The 22,740-nt window shown below is 42.7% G+C and overlaps 1 protein-coding gene across 15 annotated transcripts in view; it reads right to left on the reverse strand.

Annotated features, from left to right (window-relative positions):
- Nucleotides 1-22,740, reverse strand: part of PXK (PX domain containing serine/threonine kinase like) — an 81,148-nt gene that overhangs the window by 31,768 nt on the left and 26,640 nt on the right. For all 15 annotated transcript variants that reach the window (XM_082739395.1, XM_082739399.1, XM_082739401.1 and 12 more), the window contains exons 2-7: nt 21,563-21,613; nt 19,250-19,297; nt 9,227-9,413; nt 2,435-2,512; nt 1,814-1,887; nt 1,082-1,156 (exon numbers count right to left, since the gene is read on the reverse strand). In XM_082739395.1, coding sequence (XP_082595521.1) covers nt 1,082-1,156; nt 1,814-1,887; nt 2,435-2,512; nt 9,227-9,413; nt 19,250-19,297; nt 21,563-21,613 — 513 coding nt within the window. The remainder of the gene's footprint in view (nt 1-1,081; nt 1,157-1,813; nt 1,888-2,434; nt 2,513-9,226; nt 9,414-19,249; nt 19,298-21,562; nt 21,614-22,740) is intronic.

Here is a 22,740-nt window from a genome sequence, read left to right on the forward strand (position 1 = left end):
TCTTTTCCTGAAGACATTCTGCATATATTCTGAAATACAGTGATGTATTTTCTTTCCAGTAACAGCCTTGGATCAGAACTGTACATTAGCATAAATAATGGCCAGCACTCCTAAAGGCCAACTAGCTGGCCTGTGAGAATAGTGATTCAGACAGCAAAAGGGCTCTTTGTGCCTTCCCTCACTCAGCTTATCTAAATCCAAACTAGTTCTGTTTTCTCAGACTAGAAACAGATCTTTCTTTCTTTCTTTTTTTTTTTTTTTTAAGATTTATCATTTATTTGACAGAGATCACAAGTAGGCAGAGAGGCAGGCAGAGAGAAAGGAGGAAGCAGGCTCCCCGCTGAGCAGAGAGCCTGATGCGGGGCTTGATCCCAGGACCATGGGATCACGACCCGAGCCAGAGGCTTTAACCCACTTAGCCACCCAGGCGCCCCTAGATCTTTCAATTCCACTGATACAAACATCCTTACTGAGAACAAAGTGGGTACTTTCTTACTCGGATATTTGCTTAAAACAATTGTCAAGTTTCATGGGTTGTGCCGATGTCATGAATGCCATTTATATGGCCTCTGGGGGTGCCTGGGTGGCTCAGTCAGTGAGGTGTCTGCCTTTGGCTCAGGTGTTGATCCCAGGTCCTGGGATTGAGCCCCACATGGGGCTCCCTGCTTAGTGGGGAGGCTGCTGTTCCCTCACCTTCTGGCTGCCGTTCCCCCTATTTGTGCGCTCTCTCTCAAATAAATAAATAAAATCTTAAAAAAAAAAAAAAAAATTGGTCTCTGAGCTACAGGAGCAGCCCTGAGCAATTTTAGCGTGGACTGAAATCTACTATACCTCTCCACACTGTTGAGCCTACAGAGCATTTCCAGCTCTTCTGTCCACGGCCACCTACAAGAAAACACTCTGAATCTGTCAGCAGCACCTAGAAAAACAGAAGGCCTTGGGGTGCCTGGCTGGCTGAGTCAGTAGAGCATGTGACTCTTGATGCTGGGCTTGTGCATTTGGGCCTTACACTGGCTGTAGAGATTATTTAAAAATAAAAGACTAAAAAAAAAAGAGAAAGAATAGAAGGGCTCGTACTCACCGAACAGGAAGGCAGAAGTTTGATTAGACACTGAAAATCTTTATCTGACAGAAACTTGTCGGGACCAAGATCAGCCTGGAAACATGGGGGAAAATATCAGGGTGTTGCCTTAAGTTACCAAAAGAAAAATTCCTTGTAAAACTTTCCCTTTATTTCATTTGTCCAAATATGACTTTAAACCAAAGGTGCAAGCCACACAAAGTCGGGTGATGGGCATTAAGGAGGGCACTTGTTATCATGACCACTAGGTGTTATGTATAAGTGATTTGTCACTGAATGCCAATATTGCACCGTATGTTAACTGCCTAAAATTTAAAAAAAAACAAAAACAAAAGCAAAAAGATTTTTTAAAAAACCAAAAAACTATGCTTTTATCAAATTCCATTAGCCAAACCACTAGAGCTCCCGAAGCAAGAGAGAACATAAAGCAATGTGTATTTTTTCTTTAAAACAAACTGTAAAATTCCCAATCCTAAAGAGGTTCCAAAACTATTTTAAGCTGTTCTGTTTCTTTCCAGATGTTTACTAATTAATCAAATACAATCACATGGATATAACCAAGTGAATAAGCAAAGTGACTCAAAATTACTCTCCTTTGATGTAGGACTGAAGAGGCCTTTACAACATCACTCAGAAGAACAGTGCAATTTCTTAATTATCCTTTTTCAATATCTGCTTTTATAAACCCATCTCAAGTACATGAAAGGAGACCAAAGCAAAAAACCAGCTCACCCAGCTTAACACTAGCCGTTCCTTTGGCTGATTTTTAATCTTCATCAAGAAATATTTCTTCCTTATCCTCCAACCTGCATAAAAGCAGAGATGCAGTCATAGCAAATAATTTTTACACCAACAGAAAAAAGTTTCACCAACTAAGTAATTTTTAAAAAATCAAGGCTGGCAATCTTACCCGCTGCAATACTGGCACCAGTAAAACCACCACTTGGTAATGTTGACATGGGAAAGATGGTATTTAAGAAAAACAAAACAAAACCCCAAAGCAAAAAAAAAAAAAAAAACCCACAGAAAACACCAAAACAACTGCAAACGAAGAAACTATTCATGGGCACAGGAAAATGGGCACTTCACTTAAGATGTAGTAAGAAAGAGAGATGAAGAATGATGGACGGCTCTGAAAATACACATTACTACCCCCCAAGTCTCCAGGTGGCACATTACCCAAGATTCATTAAGTATACAAGTTACGGACTGCGTCTTCAAGCAGTAGGAAGGCAAAAAGAAAAAGAAATCACCTGCGTGGAAGAGCTTTCTTGGGCTACAGATAGGAAAGCGTGACAAAGAGTCCAGTTCTGTGATCTGTTTGAACAGACCAGGCACGTGCCAGTTTCTCACCTATGTCTTTCAACGGTTCTACCACCTCCCACTTTGGTTCTGATCGGAAGAACATGGAAACTTGCTGTAAGGCAATCTCTGCAAAGACATTTTAGAAACTCATCAGTCCAACCTATCAGCAAAGTAACACATGCTTAAGATGTTATTCTTGCAAATGAAATCTTGATAAGTCTAGGACCTTCTTAAAAAGCTTAATTACAAGAAGAAAAAAAAAAAAAAAAACAAAAGAAGCCAGAGAATGTAGGATTCTAGATTGGATCCTGGAACAGAAAAAGGGCAGTAGTGGAAAAACGAGTGAAATTTGAATAAAATCTGTAGTTAATAGTAACACACCAAAGTTGACTTCTTAGTTTTGATAAATATGCCATGGTTACTTACAATGTTAACATTAGGGGAAATTTGGTGAGCGATGGTATAGGGAACCTATTTGTACTATCATTGCTGTTTTTCTGTAAGTCTAAAATAATTCCAAAGTAAAAGGTTTATTAAGAAGAGTAATTACTGGGGCGCCTGAGTGGCTCAGTGGGTTAAGCCTCTGAGGCTCAGGTCATGATCTCAGGGTCCTGGGATCGAGCCCCATGTAGGGCTGGCTCTCTGCTCAGCAGGGAGCCTGCTTCTTCTCTCTCTGCCTGTCTATCTGCCTACTTGTGATCTTTGTCTGTCAAATAAATAAAATAAAATCTTAAAAAAAAAAGGAAGAGTAATTACTAATGATGTGAAAAAAATAGATGTGTATTTTTTTTAAACTGAAAGATTTAAAATATGTAAATAAATTAGGTGGCCTGAGCCAAGAATTCAATATATGCGTCAGGCTACAGCCCAAGCACAAAACTCAAAATGTGTTCTGAGGTCAGCTCAGAACAGTATTTATGCTGCTCTAACTGATATTTATCCTGTCTTCATTCCTCATGGAATTAAAGCTTTCACCAACAAAGAAGCGATTAGCCTTAAATATATATTGGAAATAAAAGCCAGTGTTTTAGAAAAACATCTATGTACAGCAACAACACAGTTCTATTGTGGGACGTTACCATAGCCCTGTTTACTGGAAAAAAATCCATCCCCCTTTTTGTGTTCATTTATCATGAGAACGTTTCCCCTTTTTAAGAAGACAATGAGAAGAGGAAGTTCTTTAAAGTTCACTGCATTAAGAAATTATCAGAATAACTGTGCTTTTACATTTCCTGCAAAAAGAGACATCTGTAATTTGCTATTTTCCCTCAACACAATGGAAAAAGGAAGCCACTCTAGATCCCTTAGAGCAAACAGCAATACTGCAAATTCATTGTGGGATTTCACCTCCGCCTAGCATCGGCGGTATTCCAGGCCGACCGGTGAGGAATGGGAGATTTGGCAGAAATGCTCTCCCTATGTCAGACTGACCTCGTCTGGAATTACCATGGCTAGTGCTTGGCAGGCAATGTGATTTTGATATATTTTACAGTACATTATGAGTTAAGACATTGAGGGAAGAAAATAATCTACTAACTAGTGGTTTACTGACTTGACACGTAAATTGTGGATGCTGTCCACGCAGAAGAAAACCTGAGATGACCAGATACAAAACTGACTCTATTTACATTTGTTCTAACTACCCCAAAGGGACAAAACACTTGGAGGGATCAGGTGTCACAGAAGCATATAAAATGTTCCTAATCAATGCTGGAAACTCTGTTGAGTTAATGTTAACATAAGGTTGATATAAAATATTTTTAGCTTTTCCAAAACAACTTGAACAAAAATAAGCATTAAAAAAACTTGAACATAAACAGCTTAAAAAGGCATCATTTTCAGTTAAGATCATATCAACTTTGGGAAGGATCATGAAAAATAATTTTCTAAATACAGTACAGTGTCATTCTAAGAGAGAGTAAAGGACAGTTGGTTCATAACTCAAAGTGACTCATAATTCCCCACCAAATCATTATTTGACAACATTTATCGTATTCTACTAGGTACCATACATTGTTCTAGGAATGTGGAGATGGCTGTCAACAAACGGAACATGCTAGATTTGTTACTGATAAACTGAGGACTGGGAAATAGCTTTTTTTTTTTTTTTTTTTTTTTTTTTACCTTGGGGAATCGGGAAATTGTAGAAAGGACATTTTCTTTCCCATGAACTATGATTTATTGTCAAGTAAATCCCATGATGAGCATATTTCCAACATGAATCTCCTCCTTCCCAAGCTTCAGGCCACACATTTCAATCCTAAGCATTTGCTCCTCTGCTTAGAAGCATTTACCACATCCACCTCTTTACAAGATCAAGGCCAAATTTCTAAACCTAGTGCTACCCCAGATCTGGCTTTACCTTGACTTTCTGTCTTTACCCCTCCACACAAGTTGTGCAATGCCTAGATTTACCTGCCTTGACCCCTGAAGATAGGCCCAACTCCACCCCTCCACATTTTCTGTTCCTGTCTACCTATCCCACAAGGCTCAGCCCAAAGCTGCGACTCCTCGAGCCAGCTCTCTCCCAGCCCTCCATCCTCTACACTCCCAGAGCTCTGTGTGTCCTTCTCCCATGGGATTCACCCAAGGTCTGTCCTGTGTCAGGGCTACTCTCTTCCACTAGACTGTGAACTCTGGCTGTGAAGGCTACGTCTTAATCTGGGTAAAATCCCACAGAACCATGGAAATATTCTGTCCTCTCCTGAAGCACTGGCCCTTGCCTCTTGACGTGACTAACTTCTACATATCCTTAAATCTCCATGTAGGCATCAACTCTTCTGGAAGCCTTCTGCCACCTTCAAATCCCCTACTCCCACCCTCAAGTTGCTGGGTCATGTCTACTCAGCCATAGCTTTCACCTGTCAATCCCCCTGCAGAACAGTGGGGGTAGGGGGCTACGCTTTCCTTAATGCTCTATCTGCAGCACCTGACACAGAGAAGGCACTCAATAAATACTAGACACAGCAAGAACTAAAGGTTCAGTATATGTTCAATGGATGTGGACACTCTCTTCCACTAGAACATGAAATCCATGAAAAGAAAGTCATCTGCCCTCTATTTCCTTAATACTGACAGACACATGGGGAAAAACTGCATGCTCAGGAAAATGCTGAGAAACAACATTTCCAGACAGGAAATGCAGAGTGAGGCCTTCAGGCCCACCCTGTGCTTCCCGAAGAGCTCTGACTTGTCAGCTCTCAACATACCAGCTGCCCCCACTGTGTGCAGCCTCTGAGATCCCAGGTCCCAGCCCCATCATCGTGACAAGAGAATAGACCCCGGGGTGCCTGGGTGGCTCAGTGGGTTGAGCCACTGCCTTCAGCTCAGGTCATGATCTCAGGGTCCTGGGATCGAGTCCCGTACCAGGCTCTCTGCTCAGCGGGGAGCCTGCTTCCCTCTCTCTCTCTGCCTGCCTCTCTGTCTACTTGTGATCTCTCTCTGTAAAATAAATAAATAAAATCTTTAAAAAAAAAAAAAAAAAGAGAGAGAGAATAGACCCCAGCCCTGCAACTGGTCTCCAACTCTCCAATCTTCTCCAGCAGGTGGCGCTATAGAGGCTCACACAGTTGACTTGGGCCTACCACCTCTCCAGAGCGCCCTGCCCTGATTCTGAATATAATCCCCATTCCCGTCCCATCCCTCCCTCCCTCCTTGGATCCTTGAGCCCACTACTACCTGACCAACTCACAGGGTTCCTGGGGTTTCAGGACTAGAAGACAGCCTGTACACTCCCTGTCCACCCCCGCTCCCTCTCCTCTTGTTTTCTAGGCCGGGACCAGAGGTTCACAGAGGAAAAATGCTGCTGATGACAAAGCTGGGGCCCAGGAGCCAAACCTCCTCATTTCTGGTCCCAGTGACTTCTGTATGGACATTAAAATCCCCTTTTCTGAGGGGTCTGAGGTCTGAAGTGAGAAGATGGCTATAGTGCGCCGACGCATTTAAATGATAGAAGTACCCTGTCAATAAGATGAATAAGTGAGGTGTGTGGGGGTGGGGAACGTGTGCACGTGTGTTTTCTGATATGAAGCCCTCATTACTAGGAGACACCTGCTCTCCCTGTAACATAAGCTGGCCCTCCATCAGACTTGGTAATGGGCACCTCCTAACTCCCCCACAGAGCGCCAGGGACCTCTATTTCCTTGGTCATCTGGAGGATGCCAGGAAAAGAAAGAAAAGATCAGAAATCCCAGGCTGGAGCCCCAGGGAGAGAGGAGGCAGCTGCTGATGCCCTGAAGCTCCTAGTTACCCACCCCTGGGGACGGGGCTGGCGTCACAGTCTCCCTCCAACCAGGCATCTTCAACCTCAGAGCAAGAGGCAGGAAAAGCAGCCTTGGTGACTTCGGTCACATGAGCACAGATTGTGCTGAAGTGGAGTAGGTAGTGACCACGGACCACTAGGAAACGGTAAGAGGTGGCGACCTTATCCATATGAAGGGGACAGAGGCCTTGCCCAGAGAGGAGCCACAGGGTGGCGGTACGCAGAATGCCCTTGGGAACCAGAGGCCAAACTTTGAGTTGCGGGAAGCTGGACAAGTCCGCCTGGTTTTTTGGGGATTTGGCTCAGTCAAGCTGGTGCAGAGGAGGCTGCCTGGGCTTCCCTTTCCTGAGGCTGCTAGTGAGTCAGCCTAGAGGCAAGGCAAGTTCTGATGTTTCATTCAAAGGGGGCAATCTCTGAATTACATATCAGCATCTCTCTGAAAACAGCATCCATCCCCTATTGTTTCATTACGGGGCTGTGTACTCTAAATAGCAGCAGCTTCTTGAGCATTTGGATCTCAGTGGGAGCTCCTGGCAGCCTTCTTGGATCTCTGCCCACATCTGCTTTGGACTCTTGACTGTCTGCCATGCCAGGGGCAGGAGCAGGGGGACAGAAAAGATCAAGTACAACAGCAGCCTGTGAGGGGGTACAGCAGGAAATACAGGGATCAGATCATCTTCCAGGGGCAAAGCAGCATTTTAATCGGAAAACACTCAGACATTGTATACTTGCACAGTCCAACGCATGTGCAACCCTAGCAAGGTAAGGCCTTTCCTCTCAGGTGACCTCCTGCCTATGGAATGAAAGGGTTAGTTTGGGTATGCCTGTTCCAAAATCTCCCCTAGCTCTGACCCCACGTAACTTAGTGTTCACCAAGCATGTCTTCCTTGCACCCGCGCCCCCACCAGCCAGGCCTGTACCCAGCACAGGGCACACGCAGGGCAGACGGGGAAGGTCTCCAGATCGGGCCGCATCAGCCTGTGCGCACTGCACCCTGAGGGAACACATGGCAGACACTCTCAGGAAATACAGGGACAGAGCAATGGACGGGGCTAGGTTAGGGCTGATCTGATAGCAGTCGGTCCCGACAGCTCGCCATCAGACGCTGTGGGGAACAACGGAGGTGAAGCATGGTGACTGCAGGCCATGAGAGATGCTACTCTGGAAGGAGTTACGCTCTCCTGGGAGCCCCTGGCCTGTGATATCTTTTCTCCTAGGTGAACCAAGAAACAACTGGGGGGGAAGAATGACAGCCTTGTAGTAATGTAATGCGCCTTTTTGTCACTTAGAGTAAATGTGAATTTGAACGAAACTTTCCTTCACTTGGTTGCATTTTAGAAGGCATTTTTCTTACTTCTGCAGGTACTTCCATTAGAAGACAGGAGGTACATTCTATAGCAAGGCTTCTCAGCCTTTAGTGTGCACGCAAATCACGTGGGGACTTTGATAAACTCAGATCCTGACCCGTAGGTTTGGGATAGGGCCTGAATTCAGCATTTTTGACAAGCTCCCAGTGATGCCGATGCTGTGGGTCAGAGGACCACACTGGGATGTGAGGAACAAGGTCCAGGGCTATGGTTTTCAAACTCTGGCCCCGTACTGCAATCTCTCAGGGAGCTTTCCAAATCCGCCGTAATTTTCATTTAATTGGCGTAAGTACCTGGGCATCAAAATTTTCTAAAGCTCTCTTGCCCTCCCTTGAGAGAGGACAAGCAGTCCCCTATTTCCCTCTCTCTGAAACAGGTATAAAAGCACCTTCCTTTAATTACTTCATAAGTAGTGTTTCGAGGACCTGAAATGTAACGTGTACACAACCTATTCTCTCAGCAAGGAAATCAGCTTATTAAAAATACCCAGAGTTCCACTAAGACTTTAAGCATGGCTCAGCTTTAACAAATCAGTCGAATTCTAGTCACTGGTTCAGTTCTGATGGTTTCCATTGGTCTCTTCAAGGCCACCCCAGGGAACACTGAATGTTTAATCACTCGTTCTGCTAACAAGAGGCTTAGGTCATTGACGCTAGCTTTGTGTGTAACTGGCACCCTTTCCACCTCAGTCCCCTGACTGATCCAGGGAAAGTCTGGAAGAAACTAGCTCCTCCTCAGGCTTTGCCTTGGGGGCAAAAGGGAAGACACAGAAAGGACCCTTTGGAACCACTTGGTATAAAGAAATACCCAGAAAAACCATACTGTATGTTGTAAATACAGAAACAAACCCAAATAAAAATCAAATTGAGAGTATGGTACAGATTATGGTGGATTATTTACTTTCTTTTCTGTCAGGGAAGATAAGAAAGACAAGACTAAGTATAGGACTCAATAACTTCTCTTTCATATTCTTCTGTGCAGACATCATAAACATTTTAGAAGTAATTATCTTCTTCTTATACTCTTACAGTAAATTACTTCTTACCCTCTTACAGTAAATTACAATTGGGTAAAGTATTAATAAGCAGATAATGCCCTATAACAAATATATACACAGCCCCATTTGGAAATAACTTCTCCCACATGTTGTCACCAGCAAAGAACAGTGTCTCTACAGTTATACAACCATACCTCAGAGATCGCCTTGCTTACCAGTGTAGTTTGCAGAGTAGTTGTTTGGGTCTAAAAACTTCTTAACCAGCTCGCAATTAGACAAGATATGATTTGTGGTGATAACGTTGAGATAGTTCTGCAGACCTTTCTGCCTCTCAGCTATGAATTCACGGTCCATGTTACCAATCAATTTTTTGGGAGGAAGAGGTAGACTGAGGCCTGCAATCTTTAATTAGAAGAGAAAAAGTATTATACTCCTGTCATCCCCACAGAAGATATAATATAATATAATATAATATAATATAATATAATATAATATAATATAATATAATATCCTGAACCACTACACTTCATTGAGATGCATACTGATTTCAGTGCTATGATAAAAATGTGAAAAAACTACCACTCAGAATTCATAAAATGCTATATAAAGCATAGCAACTTTAAAATGTCATTTTTTTTAAAGATTTTATTTATTTATTTGACAGAGAGAAATTACAAGTACACTGAGAGGCAGGCAGAGAGAGAGAGAGAAGGAAGCAGGCTCCCTGCTGAGCAGATAGCCCGATGTGGGACTCGATCCCAGGACCCTGAGATCATGACCTGAGCCGAAGGCAGCGGCTTAACCCACTGAGCCACCCAGGCACCCCTAAAATGTCATTTTTTAAAAAGATTTTATTTATTTATTTGACAAAAACACAGCGAGAGAAGGAACATAAGCAGAGGGAGAAGCAGGCTTCCTATTGAGCAGGGAGGGAGCCCAACACGGGGTTCAATCCCAGGACCCTGGGATCATGACCTAAGCCGAACGCAGAGGCTTAGCCCACTGAGCAACCCAGGGACCCCCAAATTTAATTTTTTAAAAGTTTTTCTATCAAACTTATATATGAACATAATTTCAAAGAGTCTTTTTATTATTAGCATCCCTGCGACAATCCCCCCCCACCACCTCTGCCAACAGGTGACCAAGCCATTATCCATTCCCCAGAGACAGCCACATTGAATTCTCTCAGCCCATCTTTTTGGCACAGGGTTCATTATGAATTGATTTTCACTGTTAGGTATTAATCTATTAATTTCCCATTCTGGATTAAGTTCTCTTTCACAATCCTCTTCTCACCCCACATGCAATCTATTCCTAATCCCTCCAGTATAGTTATAATTTTATTTAGTGCAATATTCCTGTTTACATTAGGTGATCTGTATCACAGAGCCAGAAAGCTATGCTTACAATTCCTTTTTATCAACTGGTCTTTTTTGTTTGTTTTAGTTTTCTGTTTAACTCTAAACTCTCCATCTAAGCATTTTCTCAACATAATCAGACACAAAGATGCATCAGTTTCATCTTCTTGAGGACTGCCTGCTCCAAGCAGGACTGGTGGTCCCTCCCCCCACGGGCTGGCATCCTGGCAAATTACTCTAGGGATGCTCTTGCCTGTCTCCTGCTGAACCCCCCCTTCTAGATCCATACATTCCTTTTTTGTAGAAGAATCCCTGATTTTTAGTGAGGATACCCTCTGCCAGCTTCCTAAAAAGAGAGCCAGGGAGATCCTTTTTTTTTTTTTTTTTTTTGAAAAGTTGCATGTGTGAAAGTCTTCACTTTACCCTCACACTTGAATAATAGAGAATCTTGATGTAGAATTCTAAGTTGGAAATATTTTTCCTCCTGAGTCTTTAAGAACGACTTTATTGTCTTCTAGCTTCTGGTGCTATTAGCAGTAGATTTTTGCTTCCATTTTTGTTCCGTGCCCCCACTACACCCCCTATAAGCTGCCTGGATCTTCTCCTTGACCCCAGTTTGTGAATTCCATGGACCTCTCTGCAGATATATTTTCACCCTCTGCGTTGTGTACTGAGCCCTTTCTATCTGAAAACAAACATCCTTCTGTTCTTTGGTATTTTCTGGTATTAAGTCATTATTTCTTCCCGTCTGTACCCTTTGCTTTCTTTTCCTGGAACTCTTATTCCAGTGTTCGGTCTTCTGGACTGGTCCTCTATTCTCACCTTTTCTCTCCTATTTTCCACCTTTATTAGACAATATTTTTTTCCTACTGAAAAAATCTTCAGGAATAGTACCTTTATCATTCAGCTCTTCTAAAGAGGTTTCATTTCTTTCTTTTTTTTTTTTAATATTTCACTTATTTATTTGACAGATAGAGATAGATCACAAGCAGGCAGAGAAAAAGGTGGAAGCAGGCTCCCAGCTGAGCAGAAAGCCCCAGGCGGGCCTCAATCCCTGGACCCTGAGATCATGACCTGAGCCGAAGGCAGAAGCTTAACCCATTGAGCCACCCAGGCACCCCAGAGGCTTCACTTCTATTATCTTTTTTTTTAATTTCTGATTAGTCTTTCTTTTCTTTAATAGCATCTTGAATGTAATGCAATTTCTTATCTCTCTGAGATCATAAAATATAATTCTTTTGAAGAGCCTGAGATGTTCCTCTTAATGCATATATTCTGCTTCCTGAAGGTTCTTTTCTTTTTTTCCTGTTTGTTTTCACTGTTATGTTTTATGTTAAAAAAGTGTTCCTGAGGGGTGCCTGTGTGGCTCAGTAGGTTAAAGCCTCTGCCTTCGGGTCAGGTCATGATCCCAGGGTCCAGGGATTGAGGCCCGCATGGGGCTTTCTGCTCAGCTGGGAGCCTGCCTCCCCCTCTCTCTCTGTCTGCCTCTCTGCCTCCTTATGATCTCTGTCTATCAAATAAGTAAATAAAATCTTAAAAAAAAATTTTTTTTTTAAGTGTTCCTGAGAGCTGGGGTGGCTCAGTCGGTTACACATCAGCCTTTGGCTCAGGTCATGATCCCAGGGTTCTGGCACTGAACCCCACATCAGACTCTCTGCTCAGCAGGAAACCTGCTTCTCCCTCTGCCCCTCCCCCTGCTCATACTCTTTCTCTGTATCAAAAATAAATAAATTTAAAAATCTTTTAAAAAATAAAAAATAAGTAAGTGTTCCTTAGGGGGCAGCTGAGTGGCTCAGTTGCCTGCCTTTGGCTCAGGTCATGATCTCAAGGTCCTGGGTTCAAGTCCCACATCAGGCTCCATGCTCAGCAGGGAACCTGCTTCGCCCTCTGCCTGTTGCTCCCCCTGCTTGTGTGCACTCACGCGCTCTCTCTGACAAACAAATAAAATCTTTTTTTAAAAAAAGTATCAGATTGGTAGATTGGTATCTTAATTTAATGAGCAAAATCACTTTCAAAGAGCAGTTGTACTCTATACTTATGCTTAGATTAGAATAGCCCAAGTGAGACATGCATATTGATTGATGGGAAGGTCTCCAGAGAAGGGCATCTTTAATTCAGGAAAAGATGTAATCTAAACCACCCATGAGGGCAAACCTAACTTAGCTATTCCACTCTATATCTGTCAAACAGTGAAGACCTTGAACTCAACATTGGACAAGACGAAAAGGTTGGCTGACAATTCTAAATTGCCTATTTCTCCAACATAATTATGAAAATGTGTCAGAGCATACTTAAAATGAATTTTCTATCATGGCATAATTCACTGCCAGATAAGACATGTATTTCAAGTCATTTTCCTCATTCATACAATTAGGCTTTACCAAATAGCAGTTTCTTTATTAACTAAATAAAAAGCATACTTAAGAAGAAAGCACATCACTCAGCTAGTACATATCCAAGTGAATCACTTTATTATTATTTTGTTGTTGTTCCAGAGCATTGCGTAATATAGAGTGATCAAGGGTACTACTAAAAACACAACTGATATTTCTTTTAAAAGTTCTTTTACTGGGGTGACTGGGTGGCTCAGTTAAACATCTGCCTTGGGCTTGGGTCATGATCCCAGGGTCCTGGGATCAAGCCCTGCTCACCAGGCTCCCTGCTCAGCTGGGAGTCAGCTCCCTACCCTACCATCCCTCCCCCCCACCCACCTTGCATGCACTCTTGCTCTTTATAAATAAATTCTTTATTTTATTTTTTTAAGATTTACTTATTTATTTCAGAGAGAGAGAACACACAGAGGGAGAGGGAGAAGGGAGTGGGGCTGAGCAGGGAGCCTGACACAGGACTCTATCCCAGAACCTGGAATCATTACCTGAGCCCAACGCAGACGTTTAACCGTCAGCCTCCCAGGTACCACTAAATAAAATCTTAAAAAAACAAAACAAAACAAAAAATAAAAAATAAAAATTATTTTCTTAAGTTGCAGAATACAATCTCATTTGTGTGTGTGCATGCATAAATGTGTGTGTTTAAGCCCATGGACATGGTTATATATGCACGAAAAAAAAATGTCTAAAAGGACTCACACTACCTCCTTGAGAACAGTTAACGCTGGGAGTGGGTTGGTCAATAAATTTTTCGATGGGCATCTGGGAGACTCAGTTGGTTAGGCATCTGCATTTGGCTCAAGCTGTGATTGCAGAGTCCTGGGATCAAGTCCCACATGAGGCTCCCTGCTCAGCGGGGAGCCTGCTTCTCCCTCTGCCTGCCTCTCCCTCTGCTTGTGCTCTCTCTCCCTCTCTCTGACAAAAAGATCGATAAAATCTTTTAAAAATAAATAAATTTTCTATACTATGAAATGTTTACATTTCTCATTTACCATTTTTAATTAAAAAAGGAAAGAAAAATTCATGCTTATCAAACTGACCATATACACAGCAAGGATTCTTAAAAATTACCATGAAAAAGCATAGTTGGTTAAGTATACAACTCTTGTGGGGTGGGGTGGCACACCTGGGTGTCTCAGTCAGTTAAGTGACTTCGGCTCAGGTCACGATCTCAGGGTCTGGGATCAAGCCCTGAGTCAGGCTCTCTGTTCAGCTGGGGGTCTGCTTGTCCCTCTTCCTCTTCCTCTGTCCCTTCCCCTTCCCTTGTGTGCTCTCTCATTCTCTCAAATAAATAAATAAATAAAGTCTTAAAAGTGTCCTGTGATTGAGCTCCGCATCAGACTCTGCTCAGGACAGCTCCTTGAGATTCTCTTTCCCTCTCCCTGTCCCTCCTCCCCATGCTCTGTCTCTCTCTCTCTCTCTTTCAAATAAATAAGTCTTAAATATATATATATGTATATATATATTTCATATATATATTTATATGTATATGTGTGTATATTACATATGTATATGTATTTATATTATGTATTTTTATATATACATATATATGTGTGTGTGTGTGTGTGTGTACACGTGTACCAATATCAGCCCGTTTGCCTACACTACCCGCCTGACAGCACACCCAGATGAGATCCACATGACTCAGAATGGAGAGCTGAGGCGCCTGAGTGGCTCAGTGGGTTAAAGCCTCTGCCTTCAGCTCGGGTCATGATCCCAGGGTCCTGGGATCAAGCCCTGAATCAGGCTCTCTGCTCAGCAGGGAGCCTACCCCCCCCCCCTCTCTCTCTCTGTCTGCCTCTCTGCCTACTTGTGATCTCTGTCAAATAAATAAACAAAATCTTTTTTAAAAAAATTAACAGAATGGAGAGTCACATCTATATCATCAGACTCAAACCCCAACAGGGCTATTTCTCAATCATGGTGAGGATATGAAAATGAGTTCGATAAGGTATTTGTTTTGAACTTTGTGGCCTTCAAGCTTCCATCAATCTATACGTTCAAGCTTCATTTCACTTTAGGAAAATATATTGATCTGCCCAGACATCCCAGCAGCTCATCCCATCACCTGATCCAAATCATCAGATGAAACAAAGTATTCTTTGCCAACAGCTGCAATTATAGTATCTCTGCTATGTTTACTACGCTGGTCAGCTGGACAGACTGGAGGTTGTTTCCTGCTCTGCCTGAAGATCTCACAATAAATATTTCTACAAGCATTACTAGTATGTAATATGTGTGTTACTTTAAAAGCTTGCCTTTTAAAAAAGACTAGCATTTGAGAGATACTTACTCTTTCAGCTTTCTCCCAGAATTTCTAAAATGTTTGCCAATTATAGAATATAAAGTCTAGAAGTCCAATGACTCATTAGGAGGGAGGGAAAGAGAATATTAGTACAGAGAGCAATCAAGTCTCTAGGCAATTTCCTAGACACCTCCACACTGATGGCTTCAAACCATGACAGCTCACCATCCCATTTATTTATTTATTTAAAAGATTTTATTTATTTGACAGAGATCACAAGCAGGCAGAGAAGTAGGCAGAGAGAGGGGGAAGCAGATTCCCTGCAGAGCAGAGAGCCTGATGCGGGGCCCGATCCCAGGATCCTGGGATCATGACCTGAGCTGAAGGAAGAGGCTTAACCTACTGAGCCATCCAGGCACCCCTCACCATCCCATTTTTGAGAGCTTTCCTCTTTAACATGTCCTATGGATTCCCTTCTTGAGTTCCCTGTGTATGGGGAAGGGAATAAGAAAGTCAGTGGAGAAGTCCCCAAAGACACATCCATTTTACCTGCAGAGTGATAAGACGAAGGGGAATAATTGCCAAAGTGAGGTCTAGATCCCATAATCTGACCCGCTCATAGAGGCCTCTAAAGTACATGACAAACTATACTGTAGTTTCAAGAAAACTAGTTCTGTCTGGAGGAGGAACCTTCAAAGGATTAATCCTTCAAAGGATTTAATCTTCTTTTTTTTTTTTTTTAAAGATTATTTATTTATTTGACACACACACACAGAGTTCACAAATAGACAAAAGTAGGCAGAGAGGCAGGCAGAGAGAGAGGGAGAAGCAGCCTCCCTGCTGAGCAGAGAGCTCGATGCGGGACCCGATCCCAGGACACTGGGATCATGACCTGAGCTGAAGGCAGAGGCTTAATCCACTGAGCCACCCAGGTGCCCCAAGGATTTAATCTTTCATTTTCATGATCAGATCTCAGTGGTCTACAAATTGCCTTCAACCATATTCCAATGAGTATTCTAGGGAGTTCTAAGTTTTCAATGAACCCTTAATTTGTTCCAATATCCCCCCAGTATACCACAGAGTCTCTCCTAGTTCAACAGTGGGCAATGAAATTCAAATCACAAAGCTACAACAGAGAAGTCACCTGGTTCAACCCCTTGTTTCAGATGGGGAAAGTGAGGATGGAGAGGGATAATAATTGACCCAAGGTCTCCCCGCTGAAAGGGGCAGGGTCTGGGCTCCTTCCCAACATGAGCATTCCTAGCTCATTTCCCATCATTTCAGCTCCTGGTCCTCTCTTTTGTTTTGTTGTATGTGGTCTCCCTGGATGGTTACTCATTTCATGTTGCCTTTAAAATAAGTTAGTGAGGGGCGCCTGGGTGGCTCAGTGGATTAAGCCGCTGCCTTCGGCTCAGGTCATGATCTCAGGGTCCTGGGATCGGGTCCCGCATCGAGCTCTCTGCTCGGCAGGGAGCTTGCTTCCCTCTCTCTCTCTCTCTGGCTGCCTCTCTGTCTACTTGTGATTTCTCTCTGTCAAATAAATAAATCTTTAAAAAAAAAAAATAAATAAATAAAATAAAATAAAATAAGTTAGTGATTCAGGGACGCCTGAGTGGTTCAGTCAGTTGGGCAACTGACTCTTGGTTTTGGCTCAGGTCATGACCTCAGGGTCGTGGGATCAGCAACCCCCTGCCTGCCCTGGCAGGCTCCCCCTGCTCAGCAGGGAGTCTGCTTGTCCCCATCTCTCTGCCTCCCGCCCACTCACATGCACTCTCTCTCCCACTCTAAAGTAAATAAATAAATCTTTAAAATAAGGTGGTGATTCTTCTTTAAGACAAAAATATGCTCATTATATAAAGTTATGAAAACACACCTACCTTAGCTTTGCTTATTTGGCTTATATCTGCTTGTTTATAGAGAACTTGGGAAATATGAAACACTATAAAGAACCAGGAAAAAAAAACATAAAACCCACAGTCCTGCCACCTGGAGATTACCATTGTTAACAGTTTGGCATATCTCCCTCCAATCTTTCTTTTTAAACATTTCATGTAATTCTATTATATTGCATGTATAATTTTACATTCTGCTTTTTTTTTCCCCCACTTTGGCATCTCTCCTACTGGAGACAGACAACTCTGTGTATGTGTATTATATTTCTCTTTCTTCAGCAGGAACTCATTTATCCATCAGAAAGGGTAATCAGACACTAAAAAGCATGGTCACAGTTTTATTCTGTGGTTTTTAGAGTCTTTTTGGTCTGTTTTACGGAGGTTGTTTTGAAATTATTTTCTTGCCAAAAAGCTGTATGTACTTTCTTCTGTTTGTTTACTTGGATCTAGAAAAACCTCCCACTGAAATGATGTCTGGCCATATCCTGCCCAGCATAAGCCAACATCAATACACGTGGATATTTGCATTTGAAATAAAATGCACAGTGAAAGTGCCTATTTTCAAAGGGAAAATTATACTGAAGCAAAAATAAAATTCTATTATATTAAAAAGGCCATAACTGAATCGTCATAGAGATCCAACCTTACATCCCCTAAGCAAAAACAAATAGGGAAAAAAACCCTCTCCCCCCCACCAACCCATTCTTGGGGGCTAGGCCTACAATTTCAATTTCAGAGCCCTTCCTCCCATGAGTCCTCCTCAGTCCCGGCTGAATGACACTGTATGAAGATCGGTGGGCAAAAGTTCTCTTGTGCATCAAGGTGAAAACACGTAGTAGGCTCAATGTTAACTCCCAAATGCCATTGTGGAAATGCTGCTTCGGAACGTCTGGAGAGACTTGTGGAGAAAATCCACTGCTGGAATGAACTACACATCGGTGCCTTATCCACATCCTCAGAGACCCAGCTTTTGTCTAAGTGGAAAGAATATGCTATGAAAATCCATAAATGAGGGCGCCTGGGTGGCTCAGTGGGTTAAGCCGCTGCCTTCAGCTCAGGTCATGATCTCGGGGTCCTGGGATTGAGCCTCACATCGGGCTCTCTGCTCAGCATAGAGCCTGCTTCCCTCTCTCTCTCTCTCTCTCTGCCTGCCTCTCTATCTACTTGTGATCTCTCTCTGTCAAATAAATAAATAAATAATCTTTAAAAAGAAAAAAAATCCATAAATGAAACCAATTAAACCCATCAATAAGGAGAATTTGATCTCTCCCAATATTTTATCTGAAGATTTAAATTGGTCATACTATAATTAAAATTTAAAGTGACACAATTTGTCAAATGCACAACCATCTGTCAATTACATAAAGGTCTACAGACACTCAGGCCAATTCTATCAGAGACCAAGTTAGGCATTTCTGTTTTCAGCAGGGTTGTAAATAATGTTGTAGTTTGGACTCTACATATGCTGTTTTCCAAAGCCTGATCAATAACCATGGTGTTTTGAAGGAAAGGAAGCATGTGCTCGCTCTCAGCCAGAAGTCCTCCTGACCTTCGTGGACAGAACCAGTGGTCACTCAGACTAGGTAATAAGTGATGACAAGCTCATCAATGAAGGGAGAGCAGTGTTTCACCTTTCGGCCGAACTGGTCATAAACCAAGCACACCTGCTCAGGGTTTATGTTATCAATCATCTGAGATATGACCCAGGCCCAGTGGTCTGCAATCACCCATGGCACTTGAAGACCAATCTGCTGAATGGGGATGTGGGTGCTACTGACATAACTTACTATGGTGCTAACGCCCCTCTAAGACCCTTCCATTATGACCAGCAAGCACAGCTATTTCCAGAAAGATTCTGCAGCTCATCTCTCTTTCCATTGTGGCCAAGTTAGGAACATTTAAATCAAAGGGAGTTAGCAATAGGTATTTAAGAGGGAAAAAGTTACACTGAAAAAATCTATCTCTAGCTCCTGCTGAGTATTGATCTGCAAGGCTGACTATGCAGTCTAGCTCAGCGGTGAGAGTCTGAGACAGTCCCAGCTCTAAGTGAATGACTCTAGCAACCCTGCCAGTCATTCCTTATCTGTGCAGAAGAGAGGACACACAGCATCCCATGACTGTGGTAAGGATATCATCTCGCACACAGGGACTCACTTGCCTGTGACTATTGTAAATCAGATGTTTATTTCCCAAAGTTTATTTTTAGAGCCACATATCATCTGTTTAAAGTATAAGTCTATATCTTCCACCAGAAAGATCTGCTAGTTTTTTGTTCTTGATACTTCCCTTTCCAACCAGTTTCTAGGACACCACAAGCAATGACCATGTGTCATTAGTGTTTTCAAGTATTTACCTGCAAGCTGTTGTTCAGCAAATCAAAGTCGCTGTATCTCCTAACGATCTGTAAGACAAGAGAGCAGTGTTTTCATTCAGTAAAGACCACCTCTTTCATTTCCTTATTTAATATTTATTAGCATTCTAGGGCTGAGGCACTTGAACTAAAGGTAGTAGGGCTTACACCAGGTGCTTAAATTGCTTAACTGACAGGCCCAGAAAACAGACTTATCAGTGCCCAGAGCTAGCTAGGCCCATGGGAAACCGGTTAACACCAGTCAAACACACAAGATGCCAATAGGTAAAAGAGAATGATGATGTATTTGTTTTTAGGGTGAATAGCCCTTTAAATATCTTTCTCATTAACCAGGCACCTGGAAAGATGAATTAATGATTTATGCCCCCACCCAAAAAAGTTTTACTGAACATGAAATCAAAGTAAAGGGAAGTGAACAGTTTTGAGGCCCTTTCATCCTTGCCCTGGATAAAACTTCCCCCAGCTGAGAACCCACCGTTCTAGAGATAGGACTGTACCTGCAGGCAGAGAGGCCACACCTTTCCCAATTCCCTGTGTTTCCCCTCTTGGTAGACAGTCCACTTTCCACTGTCTACACATTCTTTCTTAGTTATGCTGATGGCACTGATTAGGCCAGAGTCAAATTCCACTAGCTCTTCAGGCTCTAGGCAAGGAAATTATTTTGCTTTTGAATGATTTGACTGCAACGCTTGTTGAGGACTCCAAAATAATAGTGAGCAGAATTACCTACCAATCTTCTAGGACTCTGCCCTCGGAGAATCTCCCCCAGTAGGTCCACAATGGGGCCCAAGAGTCCACGTTTTGGGGAAGTATCCCCAGGATTCTAATGCCTTGTATCTGGAAAACTACCCCAAGGATTGATTTCCCTGGTAGGACAATGTTCTTGACCTGCTTGTCAAATACAAGAGTTAAAATAGAAGGCCATCCCTCATAAGTGCAAAGGAGCGAAAGGTACACAGCAGTGAATCATGGCAAATACACAGATTCCAACCCTATTCTGTCGCTGATTTGTGTGTGACCATTGCCTAGTTAGTAACGCTTGAATGTAAAACAAGGAGCTCCAATCATGCATACGTATTTTTAAAGGGTTGAGTGAATTAATGTGCCTGAATCAGTGCCTGACAACAAATGTTCAAGAGATGTTAAATAGTGTAACTATTCACGCAGAAAGCAGTTTGAGGGTGCTAGGTGGCTCAGCTAGTTAAGCCACTGCCTTCAGCTCAGGTCATGATCCTGGAGTCCCAGGATCAAGTCCTGCATCAGGATCCCAGCTCTGAAGGGAGTGTCCTTCTCCCTCTGGCCTTCTCCCCCCTCGTGCTCTCTCTCACTCTCTCTCTCCCTCAAATAAACAAATAATAATAATTTTTAAAAAACCAGTTTGAGGGGCGCCTGGGTGGCTCAGTGGGTTAAAGCCTCTGCCTTTGCCTCAGGTCATGATCCCAGGGTCCTGGGATCAAGCCCCGCATCGGGCTCTCTGCTCGGTGGAGAGCCTGCTTCCCCCTTTCTCTCTCTGCCTGCCTCTCTGCCTACTTGTGATCTCTCTCTGTCAAATAAATAAATAAAATCTTAAAAAAAAAAAAAAACAGTTTGAAAATTCAGGCAAAGAGAAGACCAAGTGTGGACCACTGTGGTCCAAGACTGCTCAGGGTGAGAGCTAAGATTCAGGCCTGAAGGACAAGGTACATACGCTGCTTTGTAAGGGGGGGGGGGATTATAATTACAAAAGCAAGAAAAAATGGCCCCTCTCTAGAGAAGTCACCCACCCTCTGCAAGTCAACCGACACAGGAAGGACTTCTGGATCTAAGCAGGCAGTTTTTACTCTCCTTCCATTACGGAAGAGCACAGACCCTCGGGCTATAGGGCAAGTCCATGGGGAGTCCATGAAATGCACAGGCTCTGAGCTGTACAATGTCCAGGGTCCCCTCTAGGCTTTCCATCCGACGAGGGACCTCACTCTAACGGGCCCCACCTACATATGGCTGCAGGGGAAAAGTATGAATTACTAAGAACAAAACAAGTCATCTACCTACTATCTATCTTACTCTGGGTCAAACTAGACAACAAATTCCTAGATACTCTCTGTGGTAACATCATATACAAATTAAACCAAACAAATGGGAACAGAAAACCCTTTGGATATAAATCTTAAAGCTGGAAGGTTTATATCTAAAAGAAGCAGGATTCATATTTATGCATGTTTTGGTTTTCCCACAGTTTTGGATAACCTGAGTCAGATTTTTATTTAAACAGTTAAACATTTTTCTAGGGACAAAAAAAAAAAAAAAAATGCCTACCTGCCAACTGTTTTCTGCTGAAATTCCTCTTTGCACCCGAATGATATACTCCTAAAAAAAGAGAGGGGAAAGAAAGAGGCTGTTATAAGACACCCAAATCAGAGAATCAAAATTAATTGAAAATATCAGATAAAGTAGACTTCAGAGCAAAGAAAAGTACTAGAGATAGAGGATAGTGCATCAAGATAAAACAGTAATCAACCAGCAAGACACAGCAATCTGAAATGTGTATATACCAAACACCAGAGATGTAAAATACGGGAGGCAAAAACTGACGGAACTGAAAGAAGAAATGGGCAAATTCATGGTTATGGATGGAGACTTCCACACCCTTCTTTCAATGACTAATAGAACTATTAGACAGGAAGGACACAGAAGAACTCAACAATACATCAACCAACATTTTTTTTAAAGATTATTTATTTATTTATTTGACAGAGAGTGAGATCATAAATAGGCAGAGAGGCAGAGAGAGAGGAGGAAGCAGGCTCCCTGCTGAGCAGAGAGCCTGATCAAGCCCAGGACCCTGGGATCATGACCTGAGCCAAAGGCAGAGGCTTTAACCCACTGAGCCACCCAGGCGCCCCTCAACCAACATTTTTAATGAGGATTTGTGGACACTCCAGCCAGAACACTCCAGCAGAATACACATTCCTTTCAAGAGGACATACGGATGGCAATAAGCACAGAAAAAGATGTTCAACATTACTAGTCATCTGGAAAACACATACAAAGACTGCAATGAAATATTATTACACACCTGCTACAATGACTAAAACAAACAAAAAATAATACCAAATGCTGGCTAAGTCACAGAGAAACTGGATCACACATATATTGCCAGTGGGCATGTAAAACGGACCCTCACTCTGGAATATGGTTTAGCAGTTTCTTTTTTTTTTTAAGATTTTATTTATTTATTTGACAGACAGAGATCACAAGTAGGCAGAGAGGCAGGCAGAGAGAGAGAGGAGGAAGCAGGCTCCCTGCTGAGCAGAGAGCCCGATGTGGGGCTCGATCCTAGGACCCTGGGATCATGACCTGAGCCGAAGGCAGAGGCTTTAACCCACTAAGCCACCGAGGCGCCCCGGTTTAGCAGTTTCTTAAAAGATTAAACATGCAACTATTATGTGACCCAGCAATTGTACTCCTGGGCATTACCCCAGAGAAATGAGCAT

Source organism: Mustela nivalis (genome assembly GCF_964662115.1).
Source record: "Mustela nivalis genome assembly, chromosome: 1".
Classification (NCBI taxonomy): domain Eukaryota; kingdom Metazoa; phylum Chordata; class Mammalia; order Carnivora; family Mustelidae; genus Mustela; species Mustela nivalis.